Raw genomic sequence first — 25,026 nt, forward strand, 5'->3', positions numbered from 1 at the left:
TATTTTTCTTTTACTTTTCTAGGCTTCTTAAGCTTTGCTCCCTGCCATGTGCTCTTAGATTCAGCAATCCCTCCTGGTTCTTCCATTAAATGGATGCTCTAATGTTTGACTTCAGACATTTTCTCTGGCTATCTTTTGTCCTTGGAATGCTTTCTATATCCTACTATTTTGCTAATTTGTTAAGTGTTTCAAGTAGTTTTTTAGATAATTTTCTGTTTCTTGAAGTATATCATCCACATAGAGTGAAAGTTTTGCTTCCTCTTTGCCAATTCTAATTCCTTCAATTTCTTTTTCTTCTCTTATTGCTAAAGTTAACATTTCTAATATGATATTGATTAGTAATAGCGATAATGGCATCCTTGTTTCACCCCAATCTTATTGATAATGCTCCTAGTTTATCCCCAGTAAATATGATATTTGTTGATGGTTTTAGATAATACTGATATTTTAAGGAAAACTAATTATCCCAACATTCTCTAGTGTTTTTAATAGGAATGAATGTATTTTCTCAAAGATTTTTTCAGCATCTATGATTTCTTTTGGTTTTGTTTTTAATATAATCAGTTATGTTGAATGTTTTCGTAATAGTGAGCCGTCCCTGCCCACTTGGTATAAATCCTTCCTGATTATGGTGTATTATCATAGAAATAACCTGCTGTAATCTCTTTGCTAAAATTTTATTTAAGATTTTTGCATTATTGTTCATTAGGGAGATTTGTTTATAATTTTCTTTGTTATAGTTCTTCCTGATTTAGCACCATATTGCTGTTATAAAAAAAATCTGGCGGAACTCCTCCTGTGTATATAAAAATAGTTTAGGTAGAATTAGAATTAATTATTCCTTAAATGTTTGGTTGAATTCACTTCTAAATCCATCTGGACCTGGAGACTTTTTCTTATGGAGTTTATTGATGGTTTCTTCAATTTCTTTTTCTTAAATGGGGTTGAGTATTTTATTTTCTCTTCTGTTATTCTGAGCAGTTAGTATTTTTGGAAATAATCATCTGTTTTACTCAGGTTATCAGATTTATTGGCATACATTGTATTTCTAATGAGACAGAAGATGGGAGGGTACTTAGTGACTGTGGATCAATGCTGCTTATCAATCAACCAATTGAGCAATTAATCAATCAACCTTTGATTGATTGTACTTTGAATGATAATAAGTTTAACTTATCAATCAATCAAGCAATCAATTAGCCTGCAATTCTATTGTACTTAGATTAGTAGTACTTTGAAAACAGTAAAATCAAAAAGAAGGCCAGTGGATAAATAACACCAGGTGAAGAGGCACAAAGACCTATCATAGTAGAGGCAAGGTAGGTAGAGTGTGCACACTGAATCCTATTTAAAAGATTTGACTTAGAAATAGAATAAGATACATTCCCAATTTGATTTAAAAATCTGCCCTATTCCACAGGGTAGTGGGGAGGTGGAGGACAAGAAAAGGAAGAAGGGACTGATAAAAGAGAAGGTGAAAATAAACTGAAAGTTAAGATTTAAAAGTTAAAGAGGAAAGGCAGCAAAACATTTGAGAAAACGAATAAGAGAAAGGAAAAATGTGAGTAGAAATGAAGAAAGATAACATGGAAGGAAATATGAAATTAGTAATCTTAACTATAAATATGAATGGGATGAACAGTCCCATTAAAATGGAAGTGAAAAGCAGAATGGATTAAAAATCAGAATCCTTACAATATGTTCTTTACAAGAAACATATTAGAAGCAAAGAGATACACACAGGGTAAAGGTAAAAGAGTGGAGCAAAATATATTATACTTCAATGGAGCATTTTTTTTTTAGATTTTTGCAAGGCAAATGGGGTTCAGTGGCTTGCCCAAGGCCACACAGCTAGGTAATTATGAAGTGTCTGAGACTGGATTTGAACCCAGTTACTCCTGACTCCAAGGCTGGTGCTCTAGCCATTGCGCTACCTAGCCTCCCCCTTCTTTTCTCTTTTAATGAGATCTATTTTTGCTTTGGCTTTGACTGAGATGAGAATTGCTACCTATGATTTTTTTATTTCCATTGAACCATATGGGGGGTGGCTAGGTAACGCAGTGGATAGAGCACCAGCCTTGGAGTCAGGAGTAACTGGGTTCAAATCCAGTCTCAGACACTTCATAATTACCTAGCTGTGTGGCCTTGGGCAAGCCACTGAACCCCATTTGCCTTGCAAAAACCTAAAAACAAAAAATAAAAAAATAAGAGAAAAGAAAGTAAATGACATGTTAAAAGACATCATAATTAGTTAAGTTGCATCATTATTAAACATATGAAATCTAGTGGCATAGTGTTCCAATTCTTAGAGGTGAAGCTGAATGAATTGCAAATTACATAGACAGCAATTCCATAGACAGCAATTCCATAGACAGCAAAACTATAATAATGGGGGACCTTAGCTTCCCTCTCTCAGAACTAGATAAATCTTACCAGGAAGGAATCTTAACTAAGAAGTTAAGAAGGTGAATAAAATATTAGGAAACTTAGCTATGATAGACCTCTGGAGAAAACTGAATGGAAATAGAAAAGAATATACCTTTTTTCTCTGCAGTACATGGTCTATACCAAAACTGACCATGTTCTAGAGCGTTAAAAACCTTATAATCAAATGCAGAAAGGCAGAAATGATAAATGCATTTTTTTTCAGATCATGATGCAATAAAAATTTTGCGTTATAAATGACCATATAAAGCTAGACCAAGAATTAATTAGAAATTAGCTTAATTTTGAAGAACCCAGTGGATCAAACAAGTCAGAAATAATCAGTCTTTTCATCCAATAGAATAATAATGAGACATCATACCAGAATGTAATGCATGCAGCCAAAGCAGTTTTCAGAGGAAATTTGGGGAATTTTTTCCCATAGAATTTTCATTCTTCCTATCAATCTCTTCTTATAATCTACTGACTTCCAGCAATTTATGAGCTACAAAGTGTTAATTGCCTCTGCTGGTCATGCTCTACTTGGTTGATTATACTTTTTGGATTCTACCTACAGTATCTTCTTTTAATGTTACTGTGGGATACAGTACCCCACATATTTAATTTTTGAACCAAAAGGATTGAAGACTGTCTTGCTCACATCTCAGGCTTGTTAGTTGATAGGGAGTACCTGTGAATTCCAAGCAAGATTCCTTAGTGCCGTTAAAGTAGCCTTCTTCCATATATCACATGTTGCTGGTTCATCAATTTCTGATCATTTTCTCTGTCACTAAACTTCTTGTCTCTGGGCTGCTTCTATCTGAAACCAAAGGCCTTTTGATTTCCTCAACATATAGAGTTTCTGATAAACCAATTTTCTTGGCAGGCTATCTTTTTTAATCCTGCTGCATATACTGGTAAACCATGTTTTACTCATTTATTACATGAACTTTATTCATGAGTCCTGGTGAACTTTAAGGACTCCCAGCTACCAATTGATATAAATATCATCTAGTTTTGGATATATATTAAGGATTTATATTGGAAATAAGATATTTCCAGAATATTAAGGAAATTATTTTACATGGATAGAAGTAACTATCATAGATGCCATATTAATTCTCCAGTACCTTAGGATTCAAGACTAATTGTATTTAAGGGTTTATATTCCAATACTTAGTTCATTTTTAGGTAGTTTCACAGTTCTTCTTTGTAGTCTTAGAGAGGAAAAAAAATGAGATTCATTTTTGCCCTTCTCAGACAGCAAAAAGTATCTTTAAGTAATTCTTTGCTTTCAAATCTGGTCTCAGACAATAATTACCTAGCTTCATGGCCTTGGGCAAGCCACTTAACCCCATTGCCTTGCAAAAACCTAAAAAAAAAACCCCAAACAACAATAATTCTTTGCCTTTTCTACAGGGTAATCTGGAATTATCTTAATATATCTACTGTGTAAGGGGATAAAATTCCCAAGTTTATATAGTCTCACTTAGAGGTATTCCTTTTTTGACTAATCTGTTATTTTATGGTTTGTGTTCTGAGCCTGCTATTTAACTTCTTCTGTGCATCATTTTGATCTTGTCCCTGAAGTACTATTGTGCTACAGGGAACTTTGTTAACCCCCAAATGGTTCTTAATAGTACTATTATTATCATTATTAATGAAATTATTAAGAGCATTTTTAACATTATAAATTCTTATATTTTTAAATATTTTCATTTAAGGTTTTCAGTTCTAAATTCTATTCTCTTCACCCTCTCTTCCCACTCTTCTCCCTGAGAAAATCAGATAGATATTATACTTATCCAATTATATAACCATTTCCATATTAGTCATTTTGTACAAGAAGACTCAAATTAAAAGAAAAAAAATGAAAGAAAGTGAAAGATAACTTGCTTCAGTCTATATTCCAATAATATCAGTTGTTTCTCTGGAGGCAAATAAATGCTTTGTCCTAGTTCTTTGAGATTGTTTTGGGTCATTGAATTGCTGACAGTAGCTAAGTCATTGACAGTTCTTCATCAAACAATATTGCTATTATTGTACACAATATCCTCCTGGTTCTGTTCATTTTACTATGCTTCAGTTTATGTAAGTCTTTCCAGATTTTTCTGAAGTCATCCTGCTTGTCATTTCTTATAGCACAATAAAATCCTATTAAAATTGTGTATTATAGCTTATTTAACTATTTCTCAATTGATAAGTATACCATTGACTTCCAATTCCTAGACCCAACAAAAAAGAGCTGCTATATATATTTTTTTGTACAATTAGTCCTTGTTCTTTCTTTTTTTAAAAATTTATCTTTGAGTTATAGACTTAGCAGTGATATTTCTGTTTCAGAATGTATGTTGGTACAATTTCTCCAGCAATGCATTGGTGTCCCAAGTTTTCCTATATCCCTTCTAGTATTTAACATTTTCCTTTTTTGTCAGATTAGCCAATCTATTAATTGTGAGGCTGTACCTCAGATTTGTTTTAATTTATATTGCTCTAATCAATAGTGATTTAGAACATTTTTCATAATATTTTAGATAACTTTAATTTCTTTATATGAAAACTGCTTGTTCATGTCCTTTGATCATTTATCAATTGAAGAATGGCTTGCACTTTTATAAATTAGACTCAGCTCTTCATATACTTGAGAAATGCAGTCTTTATCAGAGATATTTGCTGTAGATCCTAGCCCCCACCCCTGTGGCTCCTCCCTAAGTTTTCTGTTTCCCTTTTTATTTTGGTTACATTTGATTGCTTTTTTTTTTTTTTTAGCAAAAAATTTTAAATTTTATAAAATCAAAATAATCCCTTTTACATTTTATATTGCTCTCAATATCTTCCTGTGTCCTAAATCATTCCCTTATTCATAAATCTGGTAGATAAATTATTCCATGCTCTCTTAATTTTCCTGTGGAATCTCCCTTCTTGTAGAAATCATGTTCCTATTTTGACGTTACTTTTGGTGTATGATATGAGTTGGTCTGTACCTAATTTCTGTCATATTGTTTTCCATTTTAACTCCACAGTTTTTGGTCCAAAAAATGAGTTTTTGTTCTAAAAAGTTTAGATCTTTGGATTCATCATTGTATTATCATTTGTAGCTAATGTGTTCCACTGATCCACCACTATTATTTCTTGGCCAGTACCAGATTGTCTAGATAATTCTCATTTTATCATATGGTTTAAGATCTGCTATGGCTAGACCATTGTCTTTCACATTTTTTTCATTGATTCCCTTCAATATTTTATTATTCTGGATCAGGAGTATGGAACTTTTTTTTCTGTCAGTTGGATATTTATAACATTATTTGTAGAACTGTACAATATTATTAATCCTAATCCTAAAAAACTCCCAGATTTATTGAACATTGAGTCCTGCCAGGGTTTGCTTTGGTAGCACCAGACCAGATGATTTCACAAATTTTATATAGCTCTTGTGGACCATACATTTCCCGCAATTGTTCTTTTTTTTTTAAGGATTTTATTTATTTTGAATTTTACAATTTTCCTCCTAATCTTACTTCCTTCTCCACACCCCCCACAGAAGGCAATTTGTCAGTCTTTACATTGTTTCCATGGTATACATTGATCCAAATTGATGAGAGAGAAATCATATCCTTAAGGAAGAAACCAAAAACATAAGAGATAGCAAGATCAGACAATAAGATATTATTTTTTTTCCCTAAATTTAAGGTAATAGTCCTTGGTCTTTGTTCAAAGTCCACAGTTGTTTCTGTGGATACAGATGATATTCTCCATTGCAGACAGCCCCAAATTTTCCCTGATTGTTGCACTGATGGAATGAGCGAGTCCATCAAGGTTGATCATCGCCCCCATGTTGCTGTTAGGGTGTACAGTGTTTTTCTGGTTCTGCTTATCTCACTCTGCATCAGTTCATGCAGATCCCTCCAGGCTTCCCTGAATTCCCATCCCTCCTGGTTTCTAATAGAGTAATAGTGTTCCATGACATACATATGCCACAGTTTGCTAAGCCATTCCCCATTTGAAGGACATTTACTTGATTTCCAATTCTTTGCCTCCACAAACAGGGCTGCTATGAATATTTTTGTACAGGTGATGTTTTTTTACCTTTTTTTCATCATCTCTTCAGGGTATAGACCCAGTAGCGGCATTTCTGGATCAAAGGGTATGCTTATTTTTTTGCCCTTTGCCTGCCCTTGTTCTTGATGAATTTTTTTTGTTATTTTGTCTAGCTCTATGAAATAATTTTCTGATTTTTTTGATAATTTGATTGACATGGCACTGAATTTAAATAATTTGGATAGTGTCATTTTTATTTTATTGGCTTGGCCTATTCACTAGCAATTAGTATTTTCCCAGTTGTTTAGATTTGACTTTTTTTTTTTATGTAGTGTCTTACAGTTTTTTTTCATATAGTTCCCAATTTTACTTTGGCAGGTAAACTCCCAAACATTTGAAAATGTCTAAAGAAACTTTTATGTGCAATTTCTTTTTCTAACTCTTGCTGAAGGATTTTGTTGGTAATATACAGGAATGCTTATTTATGTGGATTTATTTTATATCCCGTAACTTTGTTAGAATTGTTAAAATAGTTTTTTAGTTTCTAGTTTCTAGTATTTTCAAAATACGACATCATATCTTCTATGGAGTGATAGTTTTTATTCTTCTTTGCCTTTTCTAATTCCTTTAATTTATTTTTCTTCTCTTATTGGTTTCCCCTAATATTTCTAGTACAATATTAAATAATGGAGGTGATAATGGCAATACTTGTTTCACCTGATTGCATTATGAAGTCATCTAGCTTATCCTCATTATAGATAATGCTTGCTGATTTGGTTTTAGATAAATATTATTTCTCTTTTTTATGTAAGTTTTATTTATTCCTCAGTTTTGTAGTTCTTTTAATAAGAATGAATTTTGTTGAAGGATTTTTCCTAATTTATGAGATAATCCTATGATTTCTGTAGCTCTTGTTATTGATCAATTATGCTGATAACTTTGAACCAGTCCTGCATTTGTGGTATAAACCCTACCTAGTCTTAGTGTATGACCCTTGTAATATGTGGATGTAATCTCTATGCTAGTATTTTATTTAAAAAATTTACATCAGTATTCATTAGGGTCTATGGGCTATAGTTTTCCTTCTCTGTTTTGGTGTTTCCTGGTTTAGGTATTAGTACCAAATTTGTGTCATAAAAGGAATTTGGTAGGACTCTCCTTATTTTTCCAGATAGTTTATATAGTATTTTGATTAATGTTCTTTGAAGATTTGGTGGAATTTGCTTGGGAATCTATCTGGTACTGGATATTTTTTCTTTGGAAATTCATCAATGGCTTATTCAATTTATTTTTTTAAGATTGATTATTTAATTAATTCATTTTTTCTGTCAATCTGGGGAATTTATATTTTTGTAGCTATTCATTCATTTTATTTAAATTGTCAAATTTATTGGCATATAATTGGGCAAAATAGCTCCCAGTAATTCTCTTAATTTTCTCTTTGTTGATGTATTTTCCCTTTTCTTTTTTTGATACTAGTAATTTGGTTTTCTTCTTTCCTTTTTAAATTGAATTAACCAGTGGTTTATCTATTTTGTTTTTTTTTTTTTAATAATACCAGCTTCTAGATTTATTTGTTATTTCAATTGTTTTCTTACTTTTAGTTATATTAATCTCTTCTTTGATTTTCAGGATTTACAAATTGATATTCAATTCGAGATTTTTATTTTGTTGTTCTAGTTTTTGTTGGTACATGATCAGGTTATTGATATGTTTTTCTCTCTCTATTTTATTGATGTAAGCAATTAGAAGTATAAATTTTCCCCTTAGCACAGCTTTGACTTCATCCCATAAATTTTGGCTTGCTATCTAATTGAAAAGTAATTTTCTTTAATGAAATTACTGATTGTTTCTATTATTTGTTTTTTCATTGCTCATTTTTAATGTAATTTTCTTGCTTTATGATCTGAAAAGGATGCAGTCACTATTTCTGCTTTTCTGCATTTGGTTTTTGAAGTTTTTAGTTCTAATATCCATTCAGGTTCCCTGTACTACTGAGAAAACAGTATATTTCCTTCTGTTTCCCTATTTGTTTTCCTCCAGAGATCTATCATGTCTAACTTTTCTAGAATTTCATCTCTTTAACTTCCTTCTTGTTTATTTTTTGCTTTGATCTTTTTAGTTCTGAGCAGGGAAAGTTGAGGTTTCCCATTGGTATAGTTTGCTATCTGTTTCCGACTGTAACTCATTCATCTTCTTTAGAAATTTTGATATGACAACATTTGTTGCGTGTATGTTTAGTATTATATTTTTGGTGTTCCTTGTTTGTGGTTTTTAGCAAGATATAGTTTCCTTTTTTATATCTTTTAAGTAGATCTATTATTTGCTTTTGTTTGTCTGAGGTCATGTATTTTTTCCCTGCTTTTTTTTTTGCCTTAGTTAAAGACAATATTTGCTTCAACTTGTTACCTTGACTTTGAGTCAAATTTTTTTCCCTGTAAACAATATATTGTAGGATTCTCAATTTTAATCCATTTTGCTGTTCATTTTAGTTTTGTGGTGAGATTATTCCATTCACAATTATAGTTATGATGACTGCTGTTATTTTGATTGTTTATCCCCCTCACCCTCTTACTCTTCATCCTTTCCTTTCTCTTAAGTGTTTTACTTCTGATCACTGTCTTACTCAATCTACCCTCCCTTGTATTAGTCCCTTTTCCCTTCTATTATTTTGTCCTTTTTTACATCCTTATAGATTTCTCTATCCAATTATGTTAGTTATTTTCTCCTTGAGCCAATTTTGACTCAAATTTTGATGAAGGTAAGGTTTAAACTTTGCCTGTCATTCTCTCCTTCTCCCCCCATCTTCCTGTCATTTCAGTGCAGTTTATTTTTTCACCTTTGTTGTGGATATTTTCCCATAAAACTCACTTTAAATCAAGACTCTCTGTCTACATTAATTCCTTCTAGTTAATCTTATTGTAATAAAGTTCTTAAGCATTACAAATATTATCTTGCCATTTAGAAATATGAGTTAAATTTTATTGAATTTCATGTTTTCTTATTTCCTTTTTTATGTTTTTAATGTTTCCCTTGAATCTAGTGTATGGAGGTCAAATTTGTCATTCAATTTTGGTCTTTTAATTTGGAATACTTGAAAGTTCTTTGTTTTATTAAATGTTCATTCCCCCCCCCCCCGATTGTATTCAATATTACTGGGTAGGTGATTTGATTTAATTGATTTAAATCCTACATCTTCCCAGTTGTTTAGATTAGACTTTATTTGTATGAAGTGTTTTATAGTTGCTTTCATATAGTCCCTGATTTTACTTTGGCAGGTAAACTGGGTAAGTAATTCTTGATTGAAATCCTACATTTTCCCAATTGTTTGTTTTATATCATGCTCTTAGCTTCCAGGTTCTTTAATGTGGAAGCTGTCAAATCCTGTGTAATCCTGTCTGTTGTTCCACTGTATTTTCAATGCTTGTTTTTGACTACTTGCAGGACTTTTCTCTGTGATCTGCGAGCTATGGAATGTGGCTATGATTTTCCTGGGAGTTTTCATTTGGGGTCTCTTTCAATTGGTGATTGGTGGAGTCTTTCAATTTCTTTTCTGATTCCAGAATTATCAGGGTAGTTGTTTTTGTTTTGATAATTTCCTTAAAAGATTGGTCCAGGCTTTAATTTTTGGATTTTTTAAATGATGGTTTTCAGATAGTTCATTCATTCTTACATTATTTCTCCTGGATCCATTTTCTATGTCAGTTGTTTTTCTGATGAACAATTTTACATTTTCTTCTATTTTTTTTTTTTTTTTTTTTTACTTTTCTGGTTTTGTTTTATTGTTATCTTTGTCTCATGGAGTCATTACCTTCCCCTTGCTCAAATCTAATTTTTAAGGAATTATTTTCTTTTGTGTGCTTTTATACTGCATTTTTCCATTTGGTTAATTTGTTTTCTTAGGCATTTATTTTCCTCAGTAAATTTTTGTATATCTTTTCCCATGCTATTGACTTTTTTCATGATTTTTTTGCATTGCTCTCATTTCTCTTCCTTGCCAATTTTTCTTCCACTTTTCTAATTTTGCTTTTAAAAATCCTTTTACAGATCTTCCAGGAACTCTTTTTGGTCCTGAGACCAAATTATATTTTTATTTGAGGGTTTTCTGAGCTGTTTTAATACTCTTCTTCTAAATTTATGCCTTGATAGGCCTTATTATTATGGTTACTTTCTTTAATCAAGTCTTTTTAAAAACTTTTTTTTACTCATTTTTTTCTGCCTTACTTTGTGACTTGGTGTTTTTATTTGAGAGTCCAGCTCTGATCCTGCATTCTCTCAAGTTTATGCTCTAACTCAGGATCTTAATACTGATTTTCTCTTGTTTCAGAGCTTATTTGCATGCTTTCACTGGAGAATAGATTTCCATTCTGGCTTGTACATGAGGATGTGGCCTCTTTGTTGACTTGCCCCAGGAGTAGGACTAGACTGTTTAGTTGCTACGGAAGTTGTCTTATGTTAGCAACCCTGGAAGAGTAGTTTTGTTTCAACCCCTCTTGCTGGGTTGATATGGAAATAGGGTCTCCTATAAGGTCCCAGGGGAGGGGCCTCACTATTGATTAGCAGTAGTGTCAAGGTCTGACTGTTAGCACTGTGTTTTTTGGGATGGTCCTCACTGACTGCATAGGCTCCTCACTTGCCTAGGGGTCTGCTGGTTTTCAGGAGGGCAAGGCCTTGCTAGTTGATTGCCACAGATTTGGAACCTGTTGAAGTCCTCTGCCTTGAGGTTGACTGCTATGGTTGCTGATGTTGTTGGTTCTCCCACCCATCCCATGCCAAGGTTACAGACTTTTCCTGCTGGGCTGGCTAACTTCTTTCTTGCTCCTTGTTCTATTCTGAGGCAGGTTTCTACTTGTTTGGAAAGGAATTTGGGAGTGCTTCAGAGGATTCCTTCCTCATTCTAACATCTTGGTACTGGAAGTTCCTGAACTGTTGGACTTTGCCCTTTTTAAATTTGAAGATATATTTGTTGAAACCAAGGCTTATTACAAAACCAACAAGGTTATTGATGCATTCCTAAGACTAACCTCATTACACACACACACACACACACACACACACACACACACACACAATATATATATATATATATATATATATATATACACACACATATATATTACATACATATAATCATATATATATATATATATCACATACACACATATGACATGGGAATTGCATATGAGTATTGTATTTTTCCTCATTCTTTCTCCCTCAACCTGTTGATACTATCACACAGTGTGTCTCAGTCCCCCTCCATCACCTTTCTTGCTGGTCTTGGGAGGCTGCTTATTAGAGCAGGACAACCCAGTAGTGGTCTTATCTTTAAGTCTGAGCTTTGGTAACTGCCAGCATCTCTACTAGAAGTTGCATAATGAGTGGAAAAATTATATACTGGAAATTGGACTACCTTGTTCTTATTCTGACTTTTTTTATTTCAAATTAGCTATGTTGGTAGACAAGTTAATTAAGATTTGTGGGTGCTACTTTTTTAACATGAAAAGTGAGGAATTTGTGCTCAGTGTTCACTAAATTACCTGTCCCCTGTTCATTGTGTATTGAAGTGGAAAGCCTAGACAGCAAGCTTGAGAAATGCAAGATTCAGACTCCTGTTTAGTTTCTTTATATAAAGTGTTTTTCAAAAAAATTTAATTTATATTTAATATTTATCATCTTAACCTGATGTATATGAACTTGTTTTAGAAAACAGTTTGATAACTGTTTCAGCATTATTGGTTTCCTTTCTCAGCCTGTATATTTTATTTTACACATTTCAAACTATTATTCTGGAGGGGTGGAGCCAAGATGGTGACAGGAGAATAGCCTCTATTAGGTGCGCTCTCTCTCTCTCTCTCTCTCTCTCTCTCTCTCTCTCTCTCTCTAATATTTCAAAACTCAGAAGATAAGGACTCTAACTAAATTTTCAAGAGACAGAACCCACAGTGGGATCCAATGAGGCAATTCTGGAGACCAAAGTAACCTGAAAAATAGTGGAAAGACTTGACTCCACAGGGTTAGAGGGGTGGCCTGCCAGAGTGAAGAAACTACAGCCTCCCAAAGGCAGCCCCAGGGAGCCTGGGAGCTGTGGCTCATGGCAGTGGGGACAGCTTCCTGACCTACACCACAGGAGGTCAAAATGGAAGACATGCAGGGGGACCTTTACCAGAGCAAGTATGTGAAGCCCAGCCCTCAGGGCACTCAGTGAGCAGTGTGGCCATGGCAGCCCAGATCCAGGAAAGAGAAGCAGGCAGAACTGGTAAGGAGGAGCCCCCAGGCAACTAAGCCTTGAATGCTCAGCTAACCAAAGGTAGGGGAGTGGAGAAAGACTTCCAAAGTCCATTGTCTGTGACTGTAACAGGACTCTGGGGCTCTGACCACATTCAGATCCTGATCACATTCTAGGCCCCCCCATAGAACAGCAGACCCCCCCCAGCTTAGCCCCATGGCATAGGGGTACGCTTGTGGTCATCCACAGACCAGGAGGGAAGAGAGAGCCTTACACACTGAGATACTTGGCGGAGGGGTGTTGCAATAACACTCAAAAGCTCAGGAAGCACTCCAAAACCAGGCGAAGACTGGGGGAAATGAGTAAACAGAGACAAAAGAGGAAACCATTGAGAAATACATTGTCTATGATCCCAAGAAGGACCAAAATACTCAGTCTGAGGATGAGGAAGTACAAGCTCCTGCATCTAAAGACTGGAAGAAAAACGGAAATTGGGCTCAGACTATGACAGAGCTCAAAAAAATATTTTGAAAAACAAGTAAGGGAGATAGAAGAAAAATTGGGAAAAGAAATGAGAGAGATGTAGGAAAAACATGAAAAAGAAGTCAGCAGCTTAGTTAAGGAGATCCAAAAAAATGCTGAAGAAAATAACATGTTAAAAACCAGCATAGGTCAAATGGATAAAACAGTTCAAAAAGTTATTGAGGCTATTAGGAAAACTATTAGTATCAATTATATCAACAACAAACCTATCAGAAACTATGTGATCATATCAATAGATGCTGAAAAGGCTTTTGACAAAATACAGTACCCATTCCTACTAAAAACACTAGAGAGTGTAGAAATAAATGGATTGTTTCTTAGAATAATAAACAGTATCTATCTGAAATCATCAACAAGCATTATATTCAATGGGGATTGGCTAGAGGCATTCACAATAAGATGGGGCGAAACAGGGATGCCCATTATCACCACTACTATTCAGTATTGTGTTAGAAATGCAGAGTGAGATGAGCAGAACTAGAAAAACACTGTACGCCCTAAAAGCAAGATGAGGACGATGATCAACCTTGATGGACTCGCTCATTCCATCAGTGCAACAATCAGGGACAATTAGAGGCTGTCTGCAATGGAGAATATCATCTGTATACAGAGAAGCAACTGTGGAGTTTCAACAAAGACCAAGGACTATTATCTTAAATTTAGAAAAAACCTGATATCTTATTGTCTCATCTTGCTTTCTCTTATATTTTATTTTTTTTTCTGTAAGGATATGATTTCTCTGTCATCACTCTCAATTTGTATCAATGTATAACATGGAAACAATGTAAAGACTGACAAATTGCCTTTTGTGGGGGGTGGGGGGAGGGGAAGTAAGAGTAGGGGAAAAATTGTAAAACTCAAAATAAATAATTTTTAATTTAAACATAAAAAGTTATTGAGAAGAATGCTTTAAAAACAGAATTGGCCAGATGGAAAAAGAGATAAGAAAACTCTGAGAAAAACAAATCCTTCTGATCTAGAATGGAGATAAAGGAAGCTGCTGATTTTACGAGAAGTCAAGACACAACACTTCAAAACCAAAAGAATGAAAAGGTAGAAGAAAATGTGAAACATCTCATTGAAAAAACAACTGATCTGGAAAACAGATTCAGGAAAGATAATTTAATAATTATTGGGTTACTTGTAAGTCATGATCAGGAAAAGAGCCTTAATATCATTGTAAAAGAATTTCTACAGGAAAATTACCCAGATATCCTAGAAGCAGAGGGCAAAATAGAAATCGAGAGAATCCACCGATCTCCCTTGGAAAGAGATCCAAAAAAAAAAGAACCCAACCCCCAGGAATATTACAGCCAAGTTTCAGAACTCCCATGTCAAAGAGAAAATATTACAAGCAGCCAAAGCCACACAAGTCAAATATAGTGGAGCTGCAGTCAGGATCACCCAGGACTTAGCAGCAACTACATTAACGGCTCATAGGGCTTGGAATATAATATTCAGGAAGGCAAAAGAGTTCAGAGTGCAACTGAGAATCAATAAAACTGAATATCCTCTTCCAGGGAAAAAGATGGACTTTCAGTGAACCAGGAGAATTTCAGATGATCCTGTTAAAATGGCCAGAGCTGAATAGAAAGTTTGATCTTCAAATTCAGGACTCAGGTGAAGCATAGAGAGTGGAGGAGAAGGGTAAAATATGAGGGACTTAATGATGATGAACTCCATGTATTCTTGCATAGAGCAGTGATACTGATGATACTAATAAGAAACTTCTCATTTAATAGAGCTAGTAAAAGGAACTTTTATAGATGAAGCATAGGAGAGAGATGAATTTGAAGATATAATATATTGTAATAATGGAGTCAATGGCTAAAAGGGAAATGTAATGGGAGTAAGAGACAGGAGAGGTGGAATAGGCTAAGATATTTCATATAATAAGATTTTTTATTTTATTACAATGTGCTATTGCAATGATATGAAAGGGGGAAGGCAAGGGGGAATGAAGGAACCTTTGCTCTCATCAGAGGTGGCTCGGAGAGGAAACAAAATATTATGCATATACACACACACACACACACAAACTCAATGGTGTATAGACATCTAGAGTAAGAAGGAGAGAAGGGGGACAGGGGAAGGGGGGGTGTGTGAGAGGGTGGACCGTGGAGGGGCGGAGTTGTCGTATATAACACATTTTCTTTTGTTGCTTCTTACAAGAGTCTGAAAATTGGATGGCCTGTCTGGGACTACAGGGCCAGCTGGTTGCTGGGCCTTAGGGGTGATGTGTGGTCTCGGAGCCTCTTGGTCCCAGGGCTGGTGATCAGTCTGCTGCACCACTCAGCTACCCTACAGCACATTTAAGAAGAGGGACAGAGTGAAAGGAGAGAGAAAATATAGTATATGATAGTGGGGGAGTACGAATGGAGGGAATTGAGACCAGCAATGGCAGCAGTGGAAAAATATGGAAGTAGCTTTTGTGTTAGACTTATCATAAAGAATGTGATCCACCTGCAACAGAGCTGGTGGTGTTGGGACACAGGCTGAAGCACATTTATTATTATTATTATTATTATTATTTTATTTTATTTTATTTTTTGGTTTTTGGGGGGCAGTGGGTTGGGGTGGTTTGCCCAGGGTCACACAGCTGGGTGATTGTTGGGTGTCTGAGGCTGGATTTGAGCTCAGGTGCTCCTGAATCCAAGGCTGGTGCTCTGTCCATTGTACCACCTGACTGAGCCTATTATTCTTTTCAAATTTTTATTTTTATTGTTTTCAATTTTTTTTTATTTTTTCTCTTTCCTTTACTGCTCATGAGAGTCTATATTTTTTAGGATGAGGGGGTATTATGTTTACTCTTGAACAAGAATATTTTAGTAATGTATAAAAATCATTTGTACAAAAATAAAAATAAATATAATAAATAAAAAATATTATTCCATAAAGGAGTTCATCAGCTTCCCTAGATAATAAAAGGTGAAGGGGTCCATGATGCAGAAGCCTATGATCTTAGAAAGTTTAGTAAGAGACAGTCAAAAGTATTTATCAATTCTTTCCAGCAAATTTTCAGAATGCAAACTCCTTGAAAACTGGGATTGTCTTCTCTCTCTCTCTCATCATCAGTCCAATGATTAGAGTGTTTGGGATAAAATCCATGCTTAGTAAGTGCTCTTCCATTGTTCTAAACAGTCATAAGCATCCAACTCTCCCTTTCTCACTTTTATTAAGCATCTTAAAAAAGACAAGTAATGCAGATTAGGAAAGAGTACTACCCTTTGTTTCAGAAACAATATGAAATTTGAGTCACTTTTACCATTTCATTGTCTTGCAATAGCCAGTGTTTCTGGTTTATTCTTTAAAACTATAAGATCCTTAGTTTCTTTCCTTAAAATAAGTATAATATGTATTTCCGAGTGATTGTACATAGTCATTTAAGTTTTTTGGACTTCAATTTTATCATTTGTAAAATGATCGCAATGGACTAGGTGATGTGTCTTCCAGTTTATCTTTCGACCTATGACACATCATGGAGCACTTGAGAAATGAATTATTGTTTCTCATTGTACCCCTTCAGGTATTATGGTTTACAATGTTTGAAATGTGAGACTTTTCTTTTTTGTTCTTTTTAAAAATAAATATTTTGTTTTTCTGATTACATACAATGCTAGTTTTTACCAGTTTTTCTTTTTTAATTGTTTTCTTGAATTTTACAATTTCTCCCCATCTGCTCATTCTCCCCTCAACAGAAGGCAATCTGATGTTTATGTTTATGCTGTTTTCATGTTATACATTGATTTAAATTGAATGTGTTGAGAGAGAAATCATATCCCTAAAGAAAAAATAAAATATAAGAGATAGCAAAATTATATAATAAGATACCTTTTTTTAAAAAAATTAAAGGTAATAGGCTTTTAGTCTTTGTTCAAACTCCACAGTTCCCTCTTTGGATACAGATGACATTCTCCATCACAGGTACTCCAGAAATTCCTGATTGTTGCACTGATGAAATGAGCAAGTCCATCAAGAGTGATTATCACCCCATGTTGCTGTTAGGGTATACATTGTTTTTCTGCTTCTGCTCATTTCGCTCAGCATCAAATTATGCAAATCCTTCTAGGCTTCTCTTAATTCCCATTCCTCCTAGTTTTTAATAGAACAATAGTGTTCTATAACATACATATACCACAATTTGTTCAGCCATTCCCCAATTAATGGACATTCACTGAATTTCCAATTTTTTGCCACCACAAACAGGGCTGCTATGAATAGTTTTGTACAAGTGATGTTTTTACCCTTTTTCACGATCTCTTCAGGTATAGACCTGGTAGTGGTATTGCTGGATGAAAGGATATGCACATTTTTGTTGCACTTTGGGCATAATTCCAAATTGTTCTCCAGAAAGGTTGGATGAGTTCATAGCTTTATCAACAATGTATTAGAGTCACAGGATTTCCCACGTTCCTTCCAACATTGATCATTGTACTTTCTGGTTATATGTCCAGTTTGAGAGGTGTCGGGTGGTACCTTAGAGATGCTTTCATTTGCATTTCTCTAATAAGTAGTGATTTAGAGCAATTTTTCCTGACTATGTATTGCTTTGATTTCTTCATCTGTAATTTGCCTTTACATATCTTTTGACCATTTGGCACTTGGGGAATGCTTGTTTTTTTTTTTTTATGAATTTGACTCATTTCTCTATATATTTTAGAAATGAGTCCTTTGTCAGAAATACTAGTTGTAAAAATTGTTTTCCAGTTTTACTACATTTCTTTTGATCTTGGTTACAATTATTGTCTGTGCAAAAGCTTTTTAATTTAATATAATCAAAATTGTCTAGTTTGTTTTTAATGTTGTTCTTTATCTCTTCCTTGGTCACAAACTATTTCCCTTTCCATAGATCTGACAGGTAAACTCTTCTTTGATATGCTAGTTTGCTTATAATATTGTTTTTTTTTTATGTCTAAATCCTGTATCCATTTTGATCTTATCTTGGTGTAAGTTGTGAGGTGTTGGTCTAATCCAAATTTCTTCCATACTAACTTCCAATATTCCCAACAGTTTTTATCGAAGAGAGAGTTTTTATCCCAATAGCTGGACTCTTTGTATTTATAAAGCTGTAGATTACTATAATCATTTCCTGCTATTGCACCTAGTCTATTCCACTGATCTACCACTGTATTTCTTAGCCAATACCAGACATGATGACTGATGCTTTATAATAAAATTTTAGATCTGATAGGACTGTTACCTTCTTTTGCACTTTTATTTTTTAAATTCCTGGAAATTTTTGACTTTTTGTTTCTCCATATGAATTTACTTACAATTTTTTCTAAATCATTAAAGTAATTTTTTGGAATTTTGTTTGGTAGGAAACTTAAGAAGTAGTTTAATTTAGGTAGAATTGTCATTTTTATTACATTAGCTTGGCCTATCCTTGAGCAGTTGATATTTGCTCAGTTATTTAAATCTGATTTTATTTGTGTGAGGAGTATTTTGTAGTTATTTTCATAGAGTTTCTGAATTTGTCTTGGCAGGTAGACTCCCAAGTATTTTATATTGTCTGAAGTTACTTTGAATGATATTTCTGTTTCTAGCTATTTCTTCTTTATCTTGCTAGTAATATATAATAATGATGAGGATTTATGAGGGTTTTTTTACATCCTGAGTCTTTGCTAAAGCTGCTGATTGTTTCTAGTAGCTTTTTAGATGATTTTTTAGGATTCTTTAGATATACCATCATGTTACCTGCAAAGAATGAGGGTTTTGTTTCTTCCTTCCCAATTTTTATTCCTTCAATTTCTTTTTCTTATCTTATTGCTAAAGCTAACATTTCTAACACAATATTGAATAGTAGTGGTGATAATGGGCTAGTTTTTACCATTTTTTTGTAAGATTTTTCTCCCTCCCTCCCTTCCCTTCCCCTCCACCCTTTCCCTCCCTTCTCCCCATGACAGAAAACAATTTGATATAGTCTTTACATCTGTAACTATGCTAAGCATAGATTGATATTGAACAAGTTGTGAGAGAAGAATCAGATCCAAAAGGAAGGAAAAAACATTTGAGAGAACAAAACGTTAAAATATGTAAGAGAACTTTTGAATATTGAAGACACTAAGCTTTGGTCTTCATTTAAATTTCACAGTTTCTTCTCTGGCTAGGGATGGTATTTTTCATCACAGAGGCCTTTTATTTTATTCCTTTACCTAATCTAGTCTTAAGTCAATTTTACAGTATTCTACACTTATTCATTGAAGTAACTATCCTTTTTCAGGGTGTCATTATTGTGCAGTCTAAATAGTACTGACTCTGTAGACAGAGTTCTTATACCCAGGACTCATCTCAGATGTCTACTTCTGTGTCACCTCTGAGAACATAGCCATGCACCCCTGCACCCCCTGATTCTTAGTAACCTTATATAACAAATGTAGAGGTTGAATTATATAGTATCAGAGGTAATTTTCCTCTCTAAATTTTTGGTACTGTGATCTTTGATCACATTATTTCATGTACTATACTTTTGTATTATCATCTGACTTATGGGCGTTAAATGGAAAAAGGCACCTCAAATTCATTCTATTATAAAGGGACATTATAGTTTTCTTCAAACCCCTAACTTGTACTTTCCAGTTTTTGTTGAAGACAGAAAGTAGCCTCTCAGTCACCCATATTTCTTGGCGTCATTCTTGACTCACCCCCCCCCCCCAATTAGTTGTCAAGTCTTATTGATTCAACCTCTTCAGTATTTTGTTAGTATTTTTTTCATTGGACTTTCATCAGATTTTGTCTGAATAGCTGTCATTGTTTTTTAATTGATTCCCCTATTTTTAATTCCACCCATCTCCAATACCTCCTGTATGACTAGCAAAATCTCTGAGACTGTGATCTAACCATATCTCCCATTTGCTTTGCTTCAGTGATTACTTATTTTTTGGAGGGAACATTTAAATTCCATTACCTGAAATTAGCGCTCCCCATAGTTTGTCTCTTGGATAATTTTCTAGCATTATTTTTATGCCATTCTGCTTCTTAAGTTCTACATTCCAAATTAGGCTTTTGAATTAGCTCTGAATTTGACTTTCTATTTTCTTCCTCTGCTTTTGCATAGGATAATTCCTGAATCTGTGGTATATTTCTTGCTCATCTGTGCTCTTCACAATTCTTTCTTCAGTGCTTAATTCAAGTGCCATATCTGCCATGAAGCCACTCCTACTTTCCCCAGTTGTCAAATATCCTTCCTCTTTTATGGTCATTATATTTGTTTGTGTGCATATTATATCTTCCAATAGAATGTCAGCTCTTTGAGAACTGAGCCTTTGGCCTCTTGATTTTATATCCTCAGAATTTAATATATTCTCTCGCTCAATAAATGTTTGGTATATTGTGTATGTTCATCTAGCTGCTACACCAAAACAAACAAGAAACAATCCTAAAGAACGGTACAAAAATAAAACAATAAAACATCAATGTGATTATAAATTAACAATGATGAAAATAACTCTTTTACACTCTCCTTTCCCTTCTCCCCACCCCATCACCCCCTTTCCTCCAGGAGGATAGTAAACAAGCTCAATTCCTGGCCTTGGCTGTAGTATACTTTATCTCTGTCCTTATGGTTTCCAAGTACAGAGATATTCTGGAACCTCAAAATGAAATGCGCCAATCTCAGTGTGATGAGTCTTTGAAAGAATCTGGCAATGAAAGTGGTGATATGACGTCAACTGGTAAGGTTTTATATAGTCTTTTTTGGCACTGAAAGTACAGTAAAAATTTGTATATTCAAGGTAGTAGAATTGAAATCTTTATTGAAATTGGAATGAATATTTACTCATGACTACTGTGATTTGATGTGAGTAAAGACTGATCGAAGGTTATTTCAAATGTGTTTGTGAGTTTACGAAATTGAACTTATTTGCAACTTCATTTTCTTAAATTTTTAAATGTTATTTTATTTTATTTTTTCCAATATAAGCAAAAGATAGTTTTCAATATTCATCTTTTTTGCAAGATTTTGAGGCCCACCCACATTTTTCTACCTCTCTTTCCCTTTCCAAGTAATCTGATATAAGTTATACATGTACAGTTATGTTTAACATGTTTCCATATTTGTCACATTGTAGAAGAACTAAAAGGGGAAAAGATGAGAAAGAAAAAGCATAAAAGCAAGTTTTAAAAAAAGGAAGATAGTACACTTGGGTCTGCATTTAGACTCCATAGTTTTTTTTTCTTTAGATGTGGATAGCATTTTCTTTCACATGTCTTTTTGAATTGTCTTTGATCACTGAAATGTTGAGAGAGGCTAAGTCCATGATAGTCAATCATCACACAGTGTTGCTCTTGTGTGTACAGTGTTCTTCTGCTTCTGCTCACTTCACTCAGCAACAGGGTGTGCAAGTCTTTACAGACTTCTGAAAGCTGCCTATTCATGATTTCTTTCAGAACAATGATACTCAACCCTGTTTATGTATTATTTATGTGCAGCCATTTCCTAGTTGATGGGCATCCCCTCAGTTTTCAGTTCTTTCCCACTCCAATAAGAGATACTATACATATTTTTTGTATATGTGAATCTTTTCCTCTTTTTTATGATCTTTTTAGGATACAGATGTAGAAGTGATATTGCTAGAACAAAGGGTTTGCTCAGTTTTTATTGCGTTTTAGGCAGAGTTCCACATTGTTTTCTAGAAATCAGTTCACAACTTTGTCATTAAAGTATGAGATGGTAACTTCTCTAATTAATAGTGACTTAGATTATTTTTTCGTATTACTTTGGATATTTAATTTCTTCATCTGAAACCTGTCTGTTCCAATCCTTTGACCATTAATTAATTGGGAAAGAACTTGTATTATGAATTTGATTCAGTTCTTTACATATATTTTAGTTCTGAATCCTTTGTTAGAAACTCTAGCTATGAAAATTGTTTCCCAGCTTTCTCTCAAAGTAATTTTTAAAATCATTTAATATATTAGCCACCATTTTATTTGCTTTCTAAGAGTACTTCACATATTGCATAGATTTCATATATAATTTAATGGTTATGAATAGCAATTTTTCTTTGAAACAGCATTCAATTTCATTTGTCTCTTTTTTGTCTTTTGAATTAGATTTAGAATCCCCAACAACAGCCAACAGCCCATTACCTCCAGAAACAATGGAAGCTTCTGCAAGTTTGACATCTGTTCAAAGGAGAAATTCTGGTGGTGGGGAAGAATTAAGTTCAACCATAGAAAGTAATGTGGCTGTGGCTGTTCCTGCAGAGCCTCAGTGTGTCAGTGCGGGTCCTGATGCCATCAGTGAAGTGTTGTGCACACTCTCTTTAGAAGTAAACAAATCTCAGGATACCAGAAATGATGGAATCAATGAGTTAGATACTAAGACTGTACCCTCTGTACCAGCTGCAAAAAATGTTAATGTGAAAGACATTCTGAGAAGCTTGGTTAACATGCCAGCAGATGGAGTCACTGTGGACCCTGCCTTTCTTCCACCATCCTGCCTTGGCACACTTAGTGATCTTTCTGCTGAGCAACCTGTGCAGTTTCGATCCTTTGACAGGTACTTTATAAATGTTTACTTTTCTCTGGGTGAAAGAGAATTAAATAAAAGATCAGATGAATTCAGATTTAACAATATGTATAGTTTTTATTGAGTTTGTAGATTTCCCATATGGAGTGAGAATCTGACCTGAAACCTGGTTTTTAGGGACTGACCCCATGAATCTCACTGTGCGTTACTATGCACATGACAGATATTTTCCTACCCTAAAATATCTTTCGCTCATCTGTCCCAAAATTTTCATTTTAGTTTTTGACTCTTTCGAACAATTAATTTTCAAACCTCAAAAATATCTTTTAAATGACTAAAGGTCTATATGTCATTTCATCTTTATCTCTTAATCAGTTAATTTTTTTTCCCTAATGCCTAACTTTAAATATTTGCCCCCAGAAAATAGGAAATTTGGATGGGACATGGAGTGAGAGTGAGGGAGGAATTAAGTGATTTTATGGTGCATAGAACAAATTGTGATGCTATAATATGATAGAGCTGGAACTAGGATCAAAAGAGAGAGAAGTGTAAAAATGGATTTTACAGTGTATCCAAGAGAAACTATTCTTTTTAAAAACTTTGCTAAAAAAAATCTTTGTACTAAAAAAGTTTTTAAAAGTCTTGTTTTTCTTTTCCTTCCCTTTCTTCTCCTCCTTCTCTTTCTTCTTTTTTTCCTTCTTCCCTTCCACCTTCAACTTGGAGATCTTAGTTTAGTCTGATTAGGACTGTTCTTCCCTGATAGCTGCATTGTTGATGTTGACAGCCTTTTTTGGGGGGTAACCTGGGAATCTTAACGGTGGTTATAATATTTATAATAATAAAAAAATATATTATGACTGCTTCCCTTAATCAATTTACAAAAGTAGCTTTTGAAATATAGTCTTTGGGGTGGCTAGGTGGCGCAGTGGATAAAGCACTGGCCCTGGAGTCAGGAGTACCTGGGTTCGAATCCAGTCTCAGACACTTAATAATTACCTAGCTGTGTGACCTTGGGCAAGCCACTTAACCCCATTGCCTAGCAAAAAAAAAAGAAAAGAAAGAAATATAGTCTTTGGTATGTTGGATATTATCTTTAAGCATGACTCATGCAAGATATAACTAAAATATTATCACTTTTTAAAACAAATATATTTTAACTTTATTAAAATCATAGTTTTCTGCTTTAGTTTAGTTATTGTGGGTTTCAGCTTATTCTAATTTAACTGCAACAAGAAAAAGTTATTTGTAATACCCCTCAGCATGCAGACACTGTTTTAGGTTCTTGAAGTGGTGTCACATTAAGGTAACATTTCATTTCTGCCTTTTTTCTTTCTTCTCAAGTCTTCCCTTGCCTACACTTTTCCCATCATCCTCTTAGTTTGAGACCTCACCTTATATTTTCCTGGGAAGGTTGAAGCTGTTTGTGGGAAATAAATCTAATATTTCTTCTTCTCTGTCTGTCAGAAAACATTATTAACCACTTTCTATGCACCAGGTATTGCCTTAGGTTTTGGGGATGCAAAGAAAAGCAAAAACAATTTGTATTCCTTTGTCAAGGAGCTAACTTTTTTTTTGTTGCAAGGCAATAGTGTCACACAGCTAGGTAGCTAGGTAATTATTAAGTGTCTGAAAACAGATTTGAACTCAGGTGCTTCTGACTCCACGGCCAGTGCTCTATCCACTGTGCCCCCTAGCTGCCGCAAGAAGCTAACGTTTTACAAATGAAGAATACATCTCTAAATCACTACGTTCATAACTGACATTTTAAACCTGAATAACTGGAAAGAAGGTGGTTTCCTTGCTACTAATAGGGAAATTTAGTGGAGGGGTAGATTTTGTGAAAAAATAATGGGGTTTAAAAAAAAAAAGAAAAATAATGGGGTTTGTTTTGGACTCATTAAGATGCTGATAAGACATTTAGTTTTTAATATAAAGCAGGTGATTTATGATGCAGGATTTTTGCTCTGGGAAGAAACTTAGATTTGACAAATAGAACTGAGAATTAGCTTGCATAGAAATAATAATTGAACTCATGGGAACTGATATCAATTATCAAGTAAGAAAATTTAGGGGGGGGAAGAGAAGATTTAGTATAGAGTCTTGGGAGACACCCAAATTTCAATTGCCACACCAGTGGTGTGAAGCTCCAGTTAAAAGACTGAGGAGTGGTCAGATAGGTAGATAGAGAAAGATTTAAAAAAAAAAAAACTCATGAAAATGTAGAGATAGAGAAATTATCCATGACATGAAGCTAGTCAACAGTGTAAAATGCCACAGAGGTAAAGAATGAAAACAGGAAAGAGGCCATCGAATTTGGTAATTT

At 34.2% G+C, this 25,026-nt stretch overlaps 1 protein-coding gene across 4 annotated transcripts in view; it reads left to right on the top strand.

Annotated features, from left to right (window-relative positions):
- The window catches only part of LRBA (LPS responsive beige-like anchor protein), an 832,197-nt gene that overhangs the window by 221,405 nt on the left and 585,766 nt on the right, over nucleotides 1-25,026 (top strand). For all 4 annotated transcript variants that reach the window (XM_074229149.1, XM_074229148.1, XM_074229150.1 and 1 more), the window contains exons 28-29: nucleotides 20,733-20,904; nucleotides 22,286-22,733. In XM_074229149.1, coding sequence (XP_074085250.1) covers nucleotides 20,733-20,904; nucleotides 22,286-22,733 — 620 coding nt within the window. The remainder of the gene's footprint in view (nucleotides 1-20,732; nucleotides 20,905-22,285; nucleotides 22,734-25,026) is intronic.

Source organism: Macrotis lagotis, chromosome 3 (genome assembly GCF_037893015.1).
Source record: "Macrotis lagotis isolate mMagLag1 chromosome 3, bilby.v1.9.chrom.fasta, whole genome shotgun sequence".
In the NCBI taxonomy this organism is placed as follows: domain Eukaryota; kingdom Metazoa; phylum Chordata; class Mammalia; order Peramelemorphia; family Peramelidae; genus Macrotis; species Macrotis lagotis.